Source organism: Herpailurus yagouaroundi, unplaced genomic scaffold, assembly GCF_014898765.1.
Source record: "Herpailurus yagouaroundi ecotype Mexico unplaced genomic scaffold, PumYag 190, whole genome shotgun sequence".
NCBI classification, from domain to species: Eukaryota; Metazoa; Chordata; class Mammalia; order Carnivora; family Felidae; genus Herpailurus; species Herpailurus yagouaroundi.
Genome location: NW_024412421.1, coordinates 37,183,097 through 37,200,618, shown reverse-complemented (window position 1 = coordinate 37,200,618; position 17,522 = coordinate 37,183,097). Strand labels below are relative to the sequence as shown.

At 66.0% G+C, this 17,522-nt stretch overlaps 2 protein-coding genes across 3 annotated transcripts in view; one reads left to right on the top strand and one right to left on the bottom strand.

Moving 5' to 3' along the window:
* PIEZO1 (piezo type mechanosensitive ion channel component 1 (Er blood group)) overlaps nucleotides 1-9,731 on the top strand; it is a 35,373-nt gene extending 25,642 nt beyond the window's left edge. Inside the window, exons 21-47 of the mRNA XM_040443425.1 lie at nucleotides 158-401; nucleotides 491-587; nucleotides 691-862; nucleotides 1,278-1,367; nucleotides 1,442-1,536; nucleotides 1,807-1,878; nucleotides 2,348-2,448; nucleotides 2,960-3,056; nucleotides 3,136-3,192; nucleotides 3,286-3,458; nucleotides 3,544-3,650; nucleotides 3,818-4,009; nucleotides 4,093-4,351; nucleotides 4,423-4,611; nucleotides 4,747-5,023; nucleotides 5,301-5,400; nucleotides 5,488-5,635; nucleotides 5,722-5,936; nucleotides 6,029-6,187; nucleotides 6,266-6,413; nucleotides 7,807-7,995; nucleotides 8,133-8,225; nucleotides 8,311-8,483; nucleotides 8,557-8,679; nucleotides 8,804-8,883; nucleotides 8,975-9,164; nucleotides 9,246-9,731. Coding sequence (XP_040299359.1) covers nucleotides 158-401; nucleotides 491-587; nucleotides 691-862; nucleotides 1,278-1,367; nucleotides 1,442-1,536; nucleotides 1,807-1,878; nucleotides 2,348-2,448; nucleotides 2,960-3,056; nucleotides 3,136-3,192; nucleotides 3,286-3,458; nucleotides 3,544-3,650; nucleotides 3,818-4,009; nucleotides 4,093-4,351; nucleotides 4,423-4,611; nucleotides 4,747-5,023; nucleotides 5,301-5,400; nucleotides 5,488-5,635; nucleotides 5,722-5,936; nucleotides 6,029-6,187; nucleotides 6,266-6,413; nucleotides 7,807-7,995; nucleotides 8,133-8,225; nucleotides 8,311-8,483; nucleotides 8,557-8,679; nucleotides 8,804-8,883; nucleotides 8,975-9,164; nucleotides 9,246-9,495 — 4,090 coding nt within the window. The 3' untranslated portion in view covers nucleotides 9,496-9,731. The remainder of the gene's footprint in view (nucleotides 1-157; nucleotides 402-490; nucleotides 588-690; nucleotides 863-1,277; nucleotides 1,368-1,441; nucleotides 1,537-1,806; nucleotides 1,879-2,347; nucleotides 2,449-2,959; nucleotides 3,057-3,135; nucleotides 3,193-3,285; nucleotides 3,459-3,543; nucleotides 3,651-3,817; nucleotides 4,010-4,092; nucleotides 4,352-4,422; nucleotides 4,612-4,746; nucleotides 5,024-5,300; nucleotides 5,401-5,487; nucleotides 5,636-5,721; nucleotides 5,937-6,028; nucleotides 6,188-6,265; nucleotides 6,414-7,806; nucleotides 7,996-8,132; nucleotides 8,226-8,310; nucleotides 8,484-8,556; nucleotides 8,680-8,803; nucleotides 8,884-8,974; nucleotides 9,165-9,245) is intronic.
* On the bottom strand, nucleotides 9,700-17,355 carry CTU2 (cytosolic thiouridylase subunit 2). Of its 2 annotated transcripts, XM_040443321.1 has the most exons (15): nucleotides 17,225-17,355; nucleotides 16,530-16,613; nucleotides 14,162-14,240; nucleotides 13,925-13,984; nucleotides 12,818-12,878; nucleotides 12,204-12,313; nucleotides 11,785-12,080; nucleotides 11,581-11,716; nucleotides 11,293-11,424; nucleotides 10,733-10,824; nucleotides 10,536-10,630; nucleotides 10,317-10,452; nucleotides 10,137-10,203; nucleotides 9,966-10,024; nucleotides 9,700-9,832 (listed from the first exon to the last, which is right to left on the bottom strand). In XM_040443321.1, exons 1-15 carry the CDS (start codon nucleotides 17,287-17,289, stop codon nucleotides 9,763-9,765), a joined length of 1,542 nt encoding a protein of 513 aa, XP_040299255.1. In that variant the 5' UTR covers nucleotides 17,290-17,355; the 3' UTR covers nucleotides 9,700-9,762. The 2 variants fall into 2 exon arrangements, with proteins under 2 accessions (XP_040299255.1, XP_040299258.1); XM_040443324.1 differs by lacking the exons at nucleotides 12,818-12,878; nucleotides 13,925-13,984; nucleotides 14,162-14,240; nucleotides 16,530-16,613; nucleotides 17,225-17,355 and adding an exon at nucleotides 12,688-12,809.
* Between the last annotated feature and the right edge of the window lie 167 nt (nucleotides 17,356-17,522).

Here is a 17,522-nt window from a genome sequence, read left to right as displayed (position 1 = left end):
GCAGGCCTGGCGGGCGCTGGCGGCGGGATCCCCTCTGCCGGGCCGAGGGGCGGGCGCCGACCTGGCAGCGGGGGCGCGCCTCACCGGCTCCCCTGGGCCGAGGCTGCCGGGAGGACGTGGGGCTGCCCGGGCCCCGCAGTGACGCCCCGTCTGGCAGGTCCTACCTCGACATGCTGAAGGTGGCCGTCTTCCGCTACCTCTTCTGGCTGGTGCTGGTGGTGGTGTTCGTCACGGGAGCCACCCGCATCAGTATCTTCGGGCTGGGCTACCTGCTGGCCTGCTTCTACCTGCTGCTCTTCGGCACCAGCCTGTTGCAGAAGCACACGCGTGCCCGCCTCCTGCTGTGGGACTGCCTCATTCTGTACAACGTCACCGTCATCATCTCCAAGAACATGCTTTCGGTGCGCCCGGCCGGCCTGGCCCCGCCCCCCGCGCGCCCCTCCCCCCTCCCCAGGCCCAGGCTGACCCTGACCCCCCCTTCCTGCCCCAGCTCCTGTCCTGCGTGTTCGTGGAGCAAATGCAGAGCAGCTTCTGCTGGGTCATCCAGCTCTTCAGCCTCGTGTGCACCGTCAAAGGCTACTATGACCGTGAGTGAGCGCGCGGGGGGGGGGGGGGGACGCGCTGTGGGCGGGGCTCGGAGACACGCAACGCTTCCGGGGTTCCGCCCCCTGACCCTGACGCGCACCGCAGCCAAGGAGATGCTGAGCCGGGACCGGGACTGCCTGCTGCCCGTGGAGGAGGCTGGCGTGCTCTGGGACAGCGTGTGCTTCCTGTTCCTGCTGCTCCAGCGCCGCGTGTTCCTCAGCCGCTACTTCCTGCACGTCAGTGCGGAGCTCCAGGCCACTGCCTTGCAGGCCTCCAGGTCAGGCCCCACCTCGGGCCCCCCGGGTTGCGCGGCACCGCCCCACTACGTTAACGTGTCTACTCGGGCGACTTCCGAGGGCCTGACCCACCCCAGCTCTGCCCCTGGCCGGCAGTTCGGCCCGTTTTTGCCCCCACGTTGGCCCGAGGGCGCACGGCCACTGGGCGGCCTCCCTGCCTGGGCTGTCGAGCCGGGCATCTCCTGTCCCCCACGGACACCTCTTGGATGGCTTGTTTCCCCCCCCCCCCCCCGAGAGTCAGGAGGCAGCAGGAAGGGGCCCTCTCCCTCATCCCAACTCACGACAAGGGGAGAAGGGGGGCTGTGGAGCTGGAGGGACCTGGGTGGAGGCTGGGCTCAGGCCACAGGTCGGGGAGCCGTGCCCCTGGGGTGCCAGGGTGACGCCACCTCCCCGCAGGGGCTTCGCGCTGTACAACGCGGCCAACCTCAAGAGCATTGAGCTCCATCGCAAGGCGGAGGAGAAGTCCCTGGCCCAGCTGAAGAGACAGTAGGTGCCGTCTGGGTGGGGGGCCCCGGGCTCTCCCGCCCAGCTCGGTGCTCAGAGCCGCCCCCGCCCCCCAGGATGGAGCGCATCCGCGCCAAACAGGAGAAGCACAGGCAGAGCCGGGCTGGCCGCAGCCGCCCCCAGGAGCCCCAGGGCCCCCCCCAGGAGCCGGGTGAGTGTGAGGGGCTCGCAGGGTCCCGGGGTCCCGGCGTCTGTGCCGCTGGCTCCCGCTCCTGTCTGGTTTGTGCCGCGTGCGCCCATCTGTCCTGTGCCACGTGCTCACCGTGTCCCTGTGGGCCGCGGGCCAGCCTGCCACCGTCCGCCTGCACTCGTGGACTGTCCTCTGCTCCCCACGGCACCGCGAGGCCCCCTGTCGGGGGCGCTGCCCATGGCCTGCCCGCGCCTCGCCCCGCCGGCTCATGCTCGCTTCGCCCCTCCACAGGGCCTGGCAGTCCACGGGGCTCGTCCCCGCCACGGAGGCAGTGGTGGCGGCCCTGGCTGGACCACGCCACAGGTACCACCTCCTTGGGCCCACTGTGCCTGGGCCCCTCCTCTCTCAGCTGCCGTGCACCCACCTGTGGCCACGCGCCCCGGCCTTTCCCCGTGTGCCCTGTCAGCCAGCCCTCCGGCCCCACCCCGCCACGCAGTAATAACAGGCTGGGTCTCGGTTCAGCCAGGTCCCCACGCAGGCTTTGTGCTCCCGTCGCTCAGACTCTCACGAGTCTGAGTGTTCATGCTGACGCCCACCCTCGTGTTCTTCCTGTCCGGTCTGTGTCCCGTCACTGCTCTGGCCTGGCCCCAGCCTCCAGCTCCCGTGGCTGTCCCCCGGGATGGTGGGAGGCCGAGGGAAGCTATGCTGGGTGCCACGGCCCGGCGCATTCCTGGACCCTTCTGACACTAAAGAGGACTTGAGTCTTGGGGAGGGGGGTGTGGAGCCTGAGCCCCTGTCGGGGAGGACAGTTCTCAGCCCCACCTGCCTGCAGTTATCCACTCGGGGGACTACTTCCTGTTCGAGTCTGACAGTGAGGAGGAGGAGGAGACCCCGCCCGAGGACCCCAGGCCTTCGGCACAGAGCGCTTTCCAGGTGAGGTGGGAGGGTCGCCTGCCTGCCTTCCCCTGTCAGTGGGGCGCGGGGGGAGGAGAGACCCTCTTTAGTCAGCCTGCCCAGATCCTTTCAGACCTCCAGAGCCCACAGGTCACAGGCACACGCAGGCCGCAGGGCGCACAGGGCACAGGCGGTGGCTCGGTGGGCCTCCGTCCACGGTCTCCTGACATCGCCGCTGAGCGTCCAGGACTTGAGAAGGGTTATGCGTGTTTGCTGGAAAACGGTGGGGTCCCTCGCCTACCCCTGGGTCCTCAGGTTGCAGGAAGTGGCCCTGGCACCGAATGCCAACCACGTGTGCAGGATGTGGCCACGTGCCCTGACCCCACGGCACAGCCCCACGGGACCCGCTTCCCACCCCCTCTGAAGCAGGGAGCTAGCCGAAGGCCCCCAGCCGGGCCTGGTCCCAAGCTCCCCGGGAGCTCCGAGGTGGGCTGAGTGGGACCCGACGTCCCGGGAGGCGGGGTGCTGACCCTGAGGACCCGGCCCACAGCTGGCGTACCAGGCATGGGTGACCAACGCGCAGACGGTGCTGAGGAGGCAGCGGGAGGAGCAGGCGAGGCAGGAGCAGGCAGGGCAGCTGCCCGCAGGTGAGTCTGGGGCGCGCGGGGTGGGCGCCGGGGGCCACGGGGCCGCAAGGCGCTGACCAGCACACACCCCTGTGCCCAGGAGGCGGCCCGGGCGCGGAGGCGGAGCCGGCGGAGGGCCCAGACCAAGAGGCGGCTGGTGCGTGGGCGTGCCCAGAGACCGGGGGGCTGGGGGCCGGGGGCCTCCCACCGGCAGCCTCTGCAGCGCCCCTCTCCCCTGCCCCCGCTGCAGGCCACAGCCACGTGATGCAGCGGGTGCTGAGCGCCGTGCAGTTTCTGTGGGTGCTGGGGCAGGCGCTGGTGGACGGGCTGACGGACTGGCTGCGCACCTTCACACGGCACCACCGCGCCATGAGTGACGTGTTGCGCGCCGAGCGCTACCTGTACACGCAGGCGCTGCTCAGGGTGAGCGCGCGCGCCCACACCCCCGAGCCCCGGGCCGGCCCCTCGCTTGAGGAACTGCCACCCTGAGCCTCTCGCTGCCCCGCAGGGCCAAGAGGTACACCGGGGCCTGCTGGACCAGCTGTATGCCAGGGGCGCGGAGGCCGCACCACCAGGCTCCTCGGGGGCCCGAGACGCACCCGGCGCGGCGGCAAGGTGGGTGTGGGCTGGCGGGGCTCAGGAGGCGGCCGGGACCCAGCGGACTCGGGCAGAGCCGCCCCGCTGTGGGCGCACGGACCAGGAGGCGTGCGGCCTGCCGGCCCCAGAGCCCGGGCAGAGCAGAGGGCGGGCTGCCTCTCTGTGACCGCCCTCGCCTCCCATAGTGGGCCGGGGGCCCAGGAGCCACTGAGCGCCGCCACGGAGGCCACCGGCGGCTCCCTGAGCACGGGGTGCGACGCCCGCAGCAGCGGCGAGGACGCGACCGCCGAGCCCGGGGCTTCCCTGCACAGCTCCCGGGAGCTTCCCGCCGGTGCTTCCACCCGGACCCGCACCGCCAGCGAGCTGCTCCTCAACAGGTCGGTGCCCAGGGTGGCCAGTGCGGGGGGCTGGGGGGGCGGCGGGCGCTGGTGCGAGAGGGCCTGGGCGCGGCTCCCCGCAGGCACCTGCACATCCAGGAGCTGGAGGAGGCCCAGCAGTTCGAAGCGAGGCAGGGCCGGGCGCTGCGGCTGCTGCAGGCCGCCTACCAGTGCGTGGCCGCCCACTCGGAGCTGCTCTGCTATTTCGTCATCATCCTCAACCACATGGTCACCGCCTCGGCCACCTCCCTGGTGCTGCCCGTGCTCGTCTTCCTGTGGGCCATGCTGTCCATCCCGAGGCCCAGCAAGCGCTTCTGGATGACGGCCATCGTCTTCACCGAGGTGGGCCGTGGCCCAGGGGGGCGGGGGAGAGGGAGTTCTGGCCGTGCCATGCTGAGCCTCCTCCCCTGCAGGTGACCGTGGTCACCAAGTACCTGTTCCAGTTTGGCTTCTTCCCCTGGAACACCCACGCGGTGCTCCGGCGCTACGAGAACAAGCCGTACTTCCCGCCACGGATCCTGGGCCTGGAGAAGACCGACGGCTACGTCAAGTACGACCTAGTACAGCTCATGGCCCTGTTCTTCCACCGCTCCCAGCTGCTGGTGCGTCGCCGGGGACGGCAGGCGGGCACCTCGCGGCACACGCCCCACCTGCCGGGAGGCAGGCCGGGATGTTGCGGGTCCCGGGGTACGGCCACGCCAGCCACCTCACCTCTCTCCGCCCCCACCCCCCTGCAGTGCTACGGCCTCTGGGACCATGAAGGGGACCAACTCTCCAAGGACCACGACCGCGGCACTGGGAAGAAGGGGGCTGAAGAGGAGCAGACGTCACCGGGACCCCTGGGAGAACCAGGGGTGGCTGGGGCCCTCGCCCAGTACCACATGCAGGCGGAAGCAGGGGATGGGCCCCCAGAGCCTCCCGTGGAGCCCCAGCCCCGAGACCCAAAGCCGATCAGCCTGCGTTTCAGGAAGAGGAGAAGGGAGAGCACAGAGCCTGTGGAGCCCACAGCCGTTGGTACGACGGCCCTGTCCCTCCACGGCCACTGTAGCCCGGCGGGCTCCCACCTGGAGCCGCGGCCCCTGCCGTGTTCCCGGCCTGCCCCACGTGGCAGGCGACGCAGCCCCAGCTGGCCCACTGCCAGCGACCTGGGGACGTCTCTGTGTTCATCTCAGCCTGCTGGTCCGTAAAGTGGGGTGACCCAGCCCCCTGGGGGGGTGGTCTTGGGGTGGCCGGGAGTTGGAGCTGGGCCTGGAGCCCCCGGGGCTCCCGTCAGCAGTGGCTGCTCCCACAGAAGGCGTCGTGGCGGCGGCCCCGGGGAGCGAGAGGTGGAGTCGCCCTCGGGAAAGGGCGAGAGCCCTGGGGCTCCGACTGCAGAGCTGCTGCCTGGCCCTGTGAGTGACCGTGGCAGCCCCCAGGCCAGGGCGGGTGGGAGGGCGCAGCTGGGGGCGCCGGCGCACTGAGCCCACCGCCGCCTGCAGGGCCCAGAGCGTGTACCGGCCCCTGCACTGCTTTTTCCACGACATCCTGCACACCCAGTACCGCGCGGCCACTGACGTCTACGCCCTCATGTTCCTGGCGGACGTCGTTGACTTCATCATCATCATCTTTGGCTTCTGGGCCTTTGGGGTGAGCACAGAGCCCAACACCCCCTCCCCGCCACCCCCTCCCCCCCCCCCCCCCGCCACCCCCTGACCTCTGTTCTCCCGGCACAGAAACACTCAGCAGCCACAGACATCACGTCCTCACTGTCAGACGACCAGGTGCCCGAGGCCTTCCTGGTCATGCTGCTCATCCAGTTCAGCACCATGGTCATCGACCGCGCCCTCTACCTCCGCAAGACCGTGCTGGGCAAGCTGGCCTTCCAGGTGGTCCTGGTGCTGGCCATCCACCTCTGGATGTTCCTCATTCTGCCCGCGGTCACCGAGAGGTGGGTGTCTGGCCGGGCCGGCGCTGGGCCCGGAGACCTTGAGGCTCCGGCTTCAGGCAGGGCGCCCTGACCTGGCCTTCCCGCCCCTGCAGGATGTTCAGCCAGAACGCAGTGGCCCAGCTGTGGTACTTCGTCAAGTGCGTCTACTTCGCCCTGTCCGCCTACCAGATCCGCTGCGGCTACCCCACCCGCATCCTGGGCAACTTCCTCACCAAGAAGTACAACCACCTCAACCTCTTCCTCTTCCAGGGGTGAGTGTGGGCGGGCACGGGGCGCCGGGAGTGGGGCGGTCTCCCGCGGGCTGTCCTGATGGTGCCCGCCCCCGGCAGTTTCCGGCTCGTGCCGTTCCTGGTGGAGCTGCGGGCCGTGATGGACTGGGTGTGGACGGACACCACGCTGTCCCTCTCCAGCTGGATGTGTGTGGAGGACATCTACGCCAACATTTTCATCATCAAGTGCAGCCGAGAGACCGAGAAGGTGCCCGGGCCTAAGGCGGGTAGTGAGGGACACTGGTCACTCCCCACTGGGGCAGACGGGCCACACGACAACCAGGTGGTGCTGGTGGTCCCCCCCACCCCTCACCTGGGGGCTGCCAACCCACGACCACATGAGGCCAGGAGGTGCCTCTTAGAGGGAACGGTGAACTTGACCCTGTTGGGAACAGGCAGCTGACCGAGGTCTGAGCAAATACCCAGAAGAGGCCTGGCCTCTGGTCTTAGGCGCGAGGGCTGGGAGATGGGGTGGGCACCAAGTATCAGCCGCGGTCCCGTTAGCAGCTTTACTGGGGGACGGTGGGCACAGAACCTGCCCCATCCACCTGTACAATTCAGCGACGCATAGCACGGTCACAGAGCTGTGCCACTGTCCCCTCGGGTCTAAACCCGGCCCAGCGCTCCAGCAAGAACCCCTCGCTGCAGAGATTTGCCTGTTCCAGAAGGTTCGTGCACATGCAGTCACTTGCCCCATAGCCCGGGTCCGGCTTCTTTCGTTCTAGGGGGTTCAAAGCGCCGTCCGCGTGGCCTGTGTCAGGACTTGGGGTTTTCATGGCCGAGCAGCTTTTTATCACGTGACTGAGCCACCTTTCTTACGCCACCATTCCAAACTGTGAAGGAGGCTGGGCTTCTGTTCTGTTGATCGCAGCGAGTGTTGCCGTGGATGCCTCAGCCCCTCGGCCGCCCCGCTCCCCCCCACTGCGGCGTGGGGGCTGCCGGTCTCCCCACGTCCTCGCCAGCACTTGTGACCGAGAGGTGACTGCCTCAGTGCAGTCTTGGTTCTGGTGGCCCTGATGGCTCGTGACGGTGACACTCTTCTCCCGTGCCTGTCAGTCGTCTGCTTTGCCCCTTGCGTCCCTGGGTTGTCTGTCGTCTTATCGTTGACTTACAAGAACTTCTGTTCTGGACGCTATAGCCCCTCTCAGGCAGGATTTGCCCCGAAGCCTCCCGTTCTGCGGGCTCGCTCTCCATGGTCTCTCCCCCTCCCCTGAAACACAGGAGTCTTTCTCTGACGTCCAGTTTTCTGCTGGTGCTCGTGCTCGTGCTCGGTCCGAGAATCTCGCACCAGATCCTGAGGAATGAAACTTTGCCCCTGGGAGTTTTACGGACCATCCCATGTCTCTGGCGTGTCGGTGTCCGTTTGTCCCAGCACGACCGCTGACGAGCCTATCCTTTCCTCGCTCGGCGCGAGGGTCTGTTTCTGGGTTCTCGGCTGTACTTGGCCGGTGTCTGTGCACGCAGAGGCCACACTAAGTGCTGTTCCAGGCTGTGGCCGCGTGAGGACGGCCCCCGGAGCAGCAGGGGGTGGGGGTCCGGGACGGGGCGGGGGGCGGGCAGAGCTGAGGACCTGACCCACACCCCGCCGCCCCCCCCCCCAGAAATACCCACAGCCCAAGGGGCAGAAGAAGAAGAAGGTGGTCAAGTACGGCATGGGCGGGCTCATCATCCTGTTCCTCGTGGCCATCATCTGGTTCCCTCTGCTCTTTATGTCCCTGGTGCGCTCCGTGGTCGGCGTCGTCAACCAGCCGATCGACGTCACCGTCACCCTCAAGCTGGGTGGCTACGAGGTGAGCCACCGGTCTGTCCCAGCCGGGGAGCAGGACGGTGGGCCAGTCCCACGTCACTCGTCTTTAGAGTTCCACGCGGCGCTGGCAGCCAGGGGCCGAGGGGCTCCCTGCAGCGTCACGCCGTCCCCCCACCGCAGCCCTTGTTCACCATGAGCGCGCAGCAGCCGTCCATCGTGCCCTTCACGCAACAGGCCTATGAGGAGCTGTCCAGACACTTCGACCCGAACCCTGTGAGTGGGCCCCGGGCTGCACCTGCGGGGGCGGGGGGCGGGGTGGAGGGGGCCGCCGCTCGCTCAAGTGCCGCCCCGGGCCCAGCTGGCCATGCAGTTCATCAGCCAGTACAGCCCCGAGGACATCGTCACGGCGCAGATCGAAGGCAGCTCCGGGGCACTGTGGCGCATCAGCCCGCCCAGCCGGGCCCAGATGAAGCGGGAGCTGTACAACGGCACCACCGACATCACCCTGCGCTTCACCTGGAATTTCCAGAGGTGCGGCCCGGGCTGGGGCAGGACCCGGGTGGGGTGTGGCCCGCCGTGGGTCACGCTGTGTGCTGGCCCGTAGGGACCTGGCCAAGGGCGGCACCGTGGAATACACCAACGAGAAGCACACCCTGGACCTGGCTGCCAATAGCAGTGAGCGGAGGCAGCTGGCCAGCCTGCTGGAGGGCACCTCGGACCAGTCGGTGTGAGTGGGGGAGAGCACTGGGGGGCGGGGCCTGCCAGAGGGCACCTGGGACCAGTCGGTGTGAGTGGGGGGGGGGCACCCGGGGGCGCTGGGCCTGACTCCCCCCCCCCCCCCCCCCCTGCAGGGTCATCCCCAATCTCTTCCCCAAGTACATCCGTGCTCCCAACGGGCCCGAGGCCAACCCCGTGAAGCAGCTGCAGCCCAGTGAGTGTGTGACAGCGAGTGCATGCGAGTGGGGGGTTGGCACCACCCCGGGCAAGGGTGGGGGCCCTGACGGACCCTGGCTCTGCCCCAGACGAGGAGGCCGACTACCTCGGAGTGCGCATCCAGCTGCGGAGGGAGCGCGTGGGCTCGGGGGCCGCCGGCTTCCTGGAGTGGTGGGTCATCGAGCTGCAGGACTGCCAGGCCGAATGCAACCTGCTCCCCATGGTCATCTTCAGCGACAAGGTCAGCCCGCCCAGCCTCGGCTTCCTGGCCGGCTACGGGTGAGTGTGCTGCGCGCGAAGGCGGACGGGCGGCGGTTGCAGCCTCCGGGGCCCAGGACTCACCCTGCCCCCGCCTGGCAGGATCATGGGGCTCTACGTGTCCATCGTGCTGGTCATCGGCAAGTTCGTGCGTGGCTTCTTCAGCGAGATCTCCCACTCCATCATGTTTGAGGAGCTACCCTGCGTGGACCGCATCCTCAAGCTCTGCCAGGACATCTTCCTGGTGCGGGAGACGCGCGAGCTGGAGCTGGAGGAGGAGCTCTACGCCAAGCTCATCTTCCTGTACCGCTCGCCCGAGACCATGATCAAGTGGACCCGCGAGAAGGAGTAGGAGCCAGGGCCCCGCACCCAGGCAGGAAGGAGCCACCCGGCAGACCGCCGGGCCCTGATGCTGCTGCCGGAACGAAGGAAGGAAGCTGTGGCCCCTCCCCCGCCCAGCTCAGGGCACCTCCTCGTCCCCGAGGGCCCCACGCGGCCGGCACGCTGGGCTGGGGCTGGGGCGTCCAGCCTTCCCCTCCCCACGAGTACTGTAGGGTTTTCTAATTAAAAGTATTTTTATTTATGCGATCCGCGCCCCCGGCTCTTGGTGGCCCCAGGCTCAGCTCTCGGCGGTTTGCATCTCCTCAGCACTGTTCTCCACCAGATACTCCTGGATCTCCTGCGAGGCCCTGGGGGAAGCCACACGCTGGGAACCTGCCGCCAGGTGCAGAGGCCCAGAAGGACCCTCCCCGCTCCCCCCCCCCCCACACACACACACACACACACAAAGGGGGCTCCCCCAGCTGTGTGGCTAGCTGGTACCTTTGGCTGCGGAGCTGGGCCTCGGCCAAAATGTAGGGTGGCAGGAGGTCCAAGGAAGGCTGCGACAAAAGAGCACCGCCGTGGGTGAGGGGCCGTGGGTGAGGGGCCGTGAGGCACAGAGCCCCGGGGGTGGACCTCTCCTGTCACCACCCGTGGGCGGGAACCACTCACCACATCCTTCATGTTCGCACGGCAGCCATAGCATAGCTGCTCGATGACGTGGGCTCGGGAGTCCTCCCTGAGGGAGCAGAGCTGTACATGACCACCTAGCCTGGGCCCTGGAAGTGCCACCCCCCCGCCCCGGAGAGCTGCGTGGGGCCGGCCGTGGGGGCAGGACGGGGTGGGCCTTACCTCCCGCAGAGCCCAGCCCCCCGGCAGCGGTCCTGGGCGCCGCCCACCTCTGTGGGTGCTCCAGCCCCAGCCCGCGGGGTGGGGGGCTGCGTCTGGGAGAAACCGGAGGTCTGGGCCCCAAAAGCCGTGGCACTATCTGCAGGCAGAGAAAAGCTGAGGATCCTCTGGGGACCGGACCCCGCCTCCCACTTGCCAGGGCCCCTCCCCCTCCACACAGACCAGCAGCGTCGACGTCCAGCGTGCACATACAGAGCAGGCAGCGGGGGCCGGCGGCACAGCCGTCGCGGGGGGCCTTGACCAGCTTCTCACTCGTCCTGAGGGTGTGGCAGACAGGGCGCAAGGCACCGTCAGGCTGGGGCTCCGCTCCCACAACCCGACCCTGACACGGGTGTTCGTGCACACGCGCGCACACACACCTGTACACGGTGCTGACGGTAGACGGGAACTGGGCTTGCAGCCGGAGCAGGAAGCCCTCCATCAGGCGGTGGACGCTGGCCTTGTCGGGGGCCTAAGGGGAATCAGATGAGGGCCGCAGGAGTGGCGCCCCAGGCCGGGCTGAGGGGCCACAGCTTCACGCTGGCAGCCCCCACGAGCACCACGTCAGGGCTGGAGTCGGCCGGAGCACCCGCTTCTGAAGCCTCCCGGTTGCTGAACACAGTGGCTCTCACAGATCGTGCCGTCAGATTTCTCCAAGATCCGTCCTGCCCGTCCTACACCTGAGAGCCCTTCCCAGAGACGCAGGCACCTGGGGGCCAGCCACCCACCGCCCCCCGGCACACCCCCTCTTCCTGGAGGACAGCAGCCCACCTCTGCACTGCGGGGGAGTGCCCTGCGTCTGCTCCCAGAATGCCGGGCACGCCACTGTTAACACTGAGGTCTGAGAGCCAGTGTGGACACGGCTCAGGTCACCAAGGGGTGCTGGCGACCCCTGGCCCCATGCCGAAGGGCGGGGGCCCGCCCAGGTCCTGCAGCTCACCTTGGTATCGATGGCGGGGGTGAAGACGGAGGGCACAGCAAACAGGCGGTTGTAGAAAGCGACCTCCTTCAGCGTGTGGTCGCGCATGGGCCGCACCACCACCACGTCACCGTGACGCTCATCTGAGAAGCCCTGCGGGGGGCGGGGGCACGTCCCTCACCACCCCCACCAGACGGGCTCGCAGTCCCTCCTTCCCTGCTCCGCGAGGGAGACCCCGGGGCTGACTCTCGACACTACTTCCAAGTGACAGGGGTCAACAGGGTCCCTGAAAGGCCTGCACCCGCGTACCGTGTCCCAGGCGAGAAAGGCCCCTCTGCCCAGCGCCAGGCTGGTCATGAGCTTGATAGCCAAGCGGGTACAGCTGTCTCCTGTCATCACCTTGGAGTAGCCATGGGTCCGGGCCACGTGCAGGATCAGGTGCATCCTGGAGAGCACAGGGTCTCAGGGTCCAGGTGAAGCCAGGCCAAGACCCTGGGAGGGCGGGGGGCTTACCGCAGGGTGTGCAGAAACTCTTCTTTGGCCGTCAGCGTCTTCACAGAGCCAAACAGTCGGGACAGAGCCTCGGTCTGGGCGGCTGGCGGTGGCCCCGCTGGGTCCTGGGACTCCTGGGTGCCTGGCGGGCTCAGCTGCTCCTCTCCCTGGGTGGGGCTGGGGCTGCCCCCTGCCCTCTCGGTCCCTAGCGTGTGCTGCTGCTGGAGGAAACTATCCACAGCCACCTTGTAGGTCCCCACGGCCCCCACTGGCTCCTGGGCAGAGCAGCGCAGCACCGACGGCGACAGACCGAATACCTTCCGGGGCAGGGGGACAGCGTAAGGCCCAGCCCACCTCTGCGTGCGGCGACTCAACAGGCCCCTCGCGTACACCCCAGGAGCCCACCCTCCAGGGGCCTTATCAGACACGGGCCCGCCCACCTCCTCCAAGGTGACAATGTGCCACGGGAAGCCGAGGGTCTGCAGGATCAGCTTCATTTCAGCCACAGTTTTTGCTCTGTCCTCCGGGCTCTGCCCACAAGCCGCTCCCTCTGAAAAACGGCAGGCGGGAAGGAGTCACGGCTATAGAAGGGCCGGAGACGGGACAGGGCCAACGCCGTGTGAGACATCCTACGTGGCTTTTCTGCACGAACAACAGCTAACCTGTTCTCCTGGGGGAGCATTTCAGAGCGGGCAGTGGCTTCACGGTCATGGCACAGGGAGGTGTGTGGAGGGGAGGCCTGACTGACCACAGTGCCAGAGATCCACCTGGGAGCCTATCTCAAGGGAGCAAGGCGGGGGGCAGGTTAGCGACTGGGCCCTGGGGAAGCGAACTCGCCCATCCCTCTCGGGGCCCCCCCATCTCACTTGGGGCCCTTCCGGCCTGACTCTGAGAAAGCTGACTGTGGTAAGACAACAACCGTGCCTTTCTTGCCGGACACGCGTGCTGTCTCCAAAAACTGCCCCCAGCAGGGCCTTGCTAAAGTCACAGCACCCGCTGTCTGAGTGGGGCTCATCCTGAGCAGTGGGGTAGGGGTGAGGGTGGCCACACGCACCATCCACGTAGATGACCCCTGGCACGAAACGCAGTCGTTTGGCAGAATCTCGACTCAGGCCCTGGAGAGAAAAGGGACAGGAGCTCAGCCCCCCAGTTAGAAAACACAGGACAGTTTCCCGGCACAGACCATTCTCTACCTCGACTGAGGCCCCCTGGGAAGTGGTGCTGACCCCCACCTGGGGTGGACAGGCCATTCAGAGGAGGTGCTGTCAGGCCCCACAGGGAGGCCACGCATGTGTATCTCACTGCCCCCGCACGACCTGCTCCTCACGAGTCAGTCCCTCCCTCCTGGATACATCCCGAGAAGCGGCCTACCCAAGCACCTCTGGCCACCGAGAGTGCGACGGAACAGCAGAAAATCCAGGCACTACCAGTCAGAGGGAAGGGGGCCACCAGGTGCCAGACAAAAGGCCAGGTTCAGTGGGCCGTGACGCCAGAGTGGAGCACCAACCAGATGCACCACACCGGGGGCCCCAGGACAGACCGCCCCCATGGCCGCAGCCCCTCTAATCTGCACCTCTCAAGGGGAATGCCCAGGGTCTGTGTGTCCCAGCCCCGGGTCAAGACCCCGGGTGCGGCCAGCATTCTGCGCAGGCCACTGACTGCCTGGAGCCCAGCTCTGCACCCAGAGCACCTTCCTCACTCTGGCTCCCCACCCGACTTAGCCACCTGGGGGCCCCGCTGCTCACTCGGGTCTCTCCTTAAACTTCTCAAGGAGGCTGCCCATCCGCAGCCAGGCTGGACCCCTTTTGGGTTCCCCAAGGCACCTGCTCCTATGTCACAGTCTCATCCTCCACCCAGGACCGGGGGGAAGCCCATGACCTGACAACACCCCAAGCGATGCTCCACCGTGCCGCGACACCGTTCTGGTGATAATGACTCTACACGGTCAGCAAAGTACTAAACTGAGGCAGAGCTGGGTCACTCCAGACGCAGCCCCAGCACGTGCACCTCTTGTACACACATCGAGGAACCCTCCGGTTGTCCCGGCTGCTGGCGGGCTGCTCCCACAAGCTCCAGGCAAGAGCCCCTCAGGGCAGGGCCCCTGACCCTGGAGCTTGGCTGGGCAGCAGCAAGGCCCCTGGAAGATGCTGGAGGGATGTACCTCAAGGACCTGCCAGACCATGGAGCTGGATGAAGGCCCCCCAGACCATGCCAGGAGCACCTAAGGGAAAAGGAACGTCGCTGGAGGGCACCGCATCTCCAACAGGAGCGTGTCCACCGTCCCCCCCCCCACCACCCGTGCACGACAGTGGGAAGGGACACAGGGATTGAGAGCCAGGGCCGGGGGGGCTGGGCTTTCCAACTGGGGACCCCACAGAGGGGTCACCCCACACGCTACCTTCTCTCCTGGAAAGATGAGCCGATTCTTCCCCAGCACGGCTCTGAACTTGTGGACGTAAAACGCCCTGAAGCAGTCCCTGCAACACAAGCAAGCAGCAGCTGCGGGGGCGCTGCCCGGGTGGCCCACCTCCTCGCCCAGACGGGGAGGCGGCCCGAGACTCTGCCTGGCGTGCCCCTTCTTTTACCAACTTCCGGCTTTGACCAGAAGCATCTTGACCAAGGCTCTGCCCAGCAACTGCCAAGGGAAGCCAAGCTTACGGGGTTCTCGCCAGCTGGGTCTGCCCCGCGATCAGCCCCACACTGCAAGGGAGGCCTCCCTTGGTCCCCAGCTACCCTTACTCGTGTGAACTGACACCTGGGGGGCTCGCAGCCCCGGTGCCACCCGCACCCCCAAACGCTCAGGAGGGCCTGGCTGGCAGAACAGACGGACACAGGAAAGTGCAGGGCAAGGCCAGCCCGACCCTCCCCTAAGCAGAGTTGAAGGTCCCTTCCGGGACCCCCATGGGGAGAAGTACTATCCCTCTGGGTGAAGGGGGAGCCCTGAACAGGCTGTGGGGTGGGGGTGTCCCAAAGCTCCACACTGGCCCAATGAGCTGATCCCATCTGGACCAGAAATGCCGGGAAGCTCATGCCAAACGCACAGTCCTGGCTGCTTCTTCAAACCTACAGAATCAGAGCACTCAGAACCACAGGCCTTGGGAATCTGTGTTGATGATAAACCTCCCAGCTGGTTCTCATGTTCACTAGGTCAGAAGTGCTCAGCCTTGGCCACAGGTTAGAATCACTCAGGCCAAATATAGCAGAATGTGCCAGAGTGAGGCCCAGGCACCTGCATGTGAAAGCTCCCTGGCAAGCCCAGCAGGGAGTCAGGGTCAAAGACAGCACCCTGAAAAGAGGGAGCAAGGTGGCTCCGTTACAACTGCCCCACACCTGGGGCCGCACCCCTAAATCTACTTTCTTTTTCCCATTAAGACACATCAGTGTCTACAGCAATCCCCACCCCCACCGCTGACACCACAAGGAGGGGTGACCCCGGGTCCTTTGTAACTCAACTCAGTGTTTAATAAAATGTTGGGGCCCTAGGTGACCAGCCATGGGCAGTGACTCCCAAGAAAGTCAGGCGTGGCAGACTCCTGAAACCAACAGATGCTTGACTCACTCCCCACTTCACGGGGCACAAAGAGAACCCTGTCGCTGCCCACAGGCAGGGGGAGCTCTCAGCCCAGAAGGAGCTGCTGTGGCCTCTTCTCTGTTTAGAACAATCATCGCTTCTTAATATTTTTTCTTTTAAGAATTTATCTGAGAGAGACGGACAGAACAAGCAGGGGAGGGGCAGAGAGAGAGGGGGGACGGAGGATCTGAAGCAGGCTCTGTGCTGACAGCACAGAGCCCGATGTGAGGCTCAAACTCACAAACCGTGAGATCATGACCTGAGCTGAAGTTGAATGCTTAACCGACAGCCACCCAGGTGCCCTGGAACAATCGTCACTTCTTGATGTTCCCAGTGATTAAAGCTTGCCTTCTTTGCTTAAAATGTATATTCTAGTGGCACACACCAAGTCCACTGGGTTCCCAAAAGATGGCTGGGGAGGAGAAAGTTTTAGGGAAAAAAAGAAACAAAAAGCTCAGTCCCTTCAGTTTCCCTTTTGGAACATTCTGGAAAGTACAGTCTAAGACTCTTGGAGACTAATTTTAAAAACATGAGCTGGTCACTCATTCAACAAAGGTTCATCTCCCACCCAAAGCACGAAACGTCCGCAGCAATTAACACAGATAAACCAGGAGCCTGGTCCTGCCCTCATGGCGCTGTGAACCCAGGGGAAGCGAACAGGTGTTGGAGGAGCTCTGATTCACTGCCGACAAGTCAGGGGCCACAAGACGGCCTCAGAGAAAACAGAGCATGTTCATAACAAGGTCCTCTGGGAATCAGCCTCCTCTGCTCCCCTCCAAAGTCCCGCCCCCCCCACCTCAGAGCTTGAAGAAAGCTGCAAACCTTCCTCCATCCCACACAAGTAAAGTAAGTGGCCCTCAGAGCAGCTGGCCAAGATCCCAGGATGCTCTAATCTGCCCGGAGATGCTCAACCTGCCTGTAACTCACCTCATCCTCACTGCCAACTGTCCCCTTAAGAGCCATCAGATACCTTCCTGCCACTGAATCCAGAGCTGGATAATGGGAGAATTATGGGGTGCCCATGCAGCAAACCAATACCCCCACCCCCACTCACCAGAGTCACCGGGAGCAATGTTAGAAGTACAAGTAAGGTGATTACATGCTCTTTAAAGCAAGAAGTCAAGACACAGAGATGGGGGCAATCCTGGCTGCCGAGTCACCCCGTGTCTGCCTCCCACCCACCTCCACGCCTCACCTGCAGAAGGCGTCTCCGGCTCGGATCACCACAACGGGTTCGCCTTCCTTGCACTTCACACACTTCAGCTCACGGCTTCGAAGGCTTGGGGGGAAGAAGGAGGCAAGAACACAGGTTGCAGACCTCCCTCCGGGCAGACTCTGGGGAGGCGGCGGCCCGTTTTCTCACCCCAACCTGGCGTATGAGGAGTTCTTGAGGGCAGCTGTACACACACCAGCCAAGGCTTGTGCCTTACCCTAACTACCAGTATGAAAAAAGACGACGGCCGTGGGGGGTATCTTAGTCTGCTAAAGCCAGCTCAGGAAAGCACATAAAGGCCACCTGTCAATCTCGCCAAGGCAGGCATGACACACCACCGCTTGTCCCGTGTGGATCGGGAGGGGAGAAGTGGAACCAGTGCGTGGAAGCGACAGGGAGGCCGACCTCCTCTCCGACTACGGAAAGTTCGGTCAGCGCTGGAGCCGTCCGCACTGGCGGCCAGAATTACAAGTGCCAGCGGGCAGAGGGAGCCCCCTCCTGGGGTGTTCGCCGCCGGCTACACGGGCACTCCCCGGGTGCCGCCGAACGAGGTGCAGCCCCCGCTTGGGACGCCAGGGCTTCCGGGCCCCCGGCCGTCTCCTGGCTTCCCGGAGCGCAGCTCCCCGGGCAGACGGCGCCGGGAAAGAGAGGGGCCGGTGCGGACGCCCGGCTCTCACCCAGGCCGCGGCGGCGGCGGTCCCTCGGGCGCCGGGTCCCCGTAGTCCTCGCCAACCTGGCACATGGCGGCGCTGAGTCCCACCGTAGTGAGCGGCGGCGACGAGGAGACGCGTCCTGATGACGTCACCGGGACGCCTTCCGGACTGCGCTCGGCCGGCTGGGGGCGGAGCGCGCGCTGACGGCGCCAGCACCGCGGCGCCGCGGCCTTGACGAGCGGGCCCGGGGCGGGGCGCTGCCCTGATGACGTCAGCGCGGCGCCGTCGCGGCCGTGACGCTCCGAGCTGGCCGGGCCGGGCC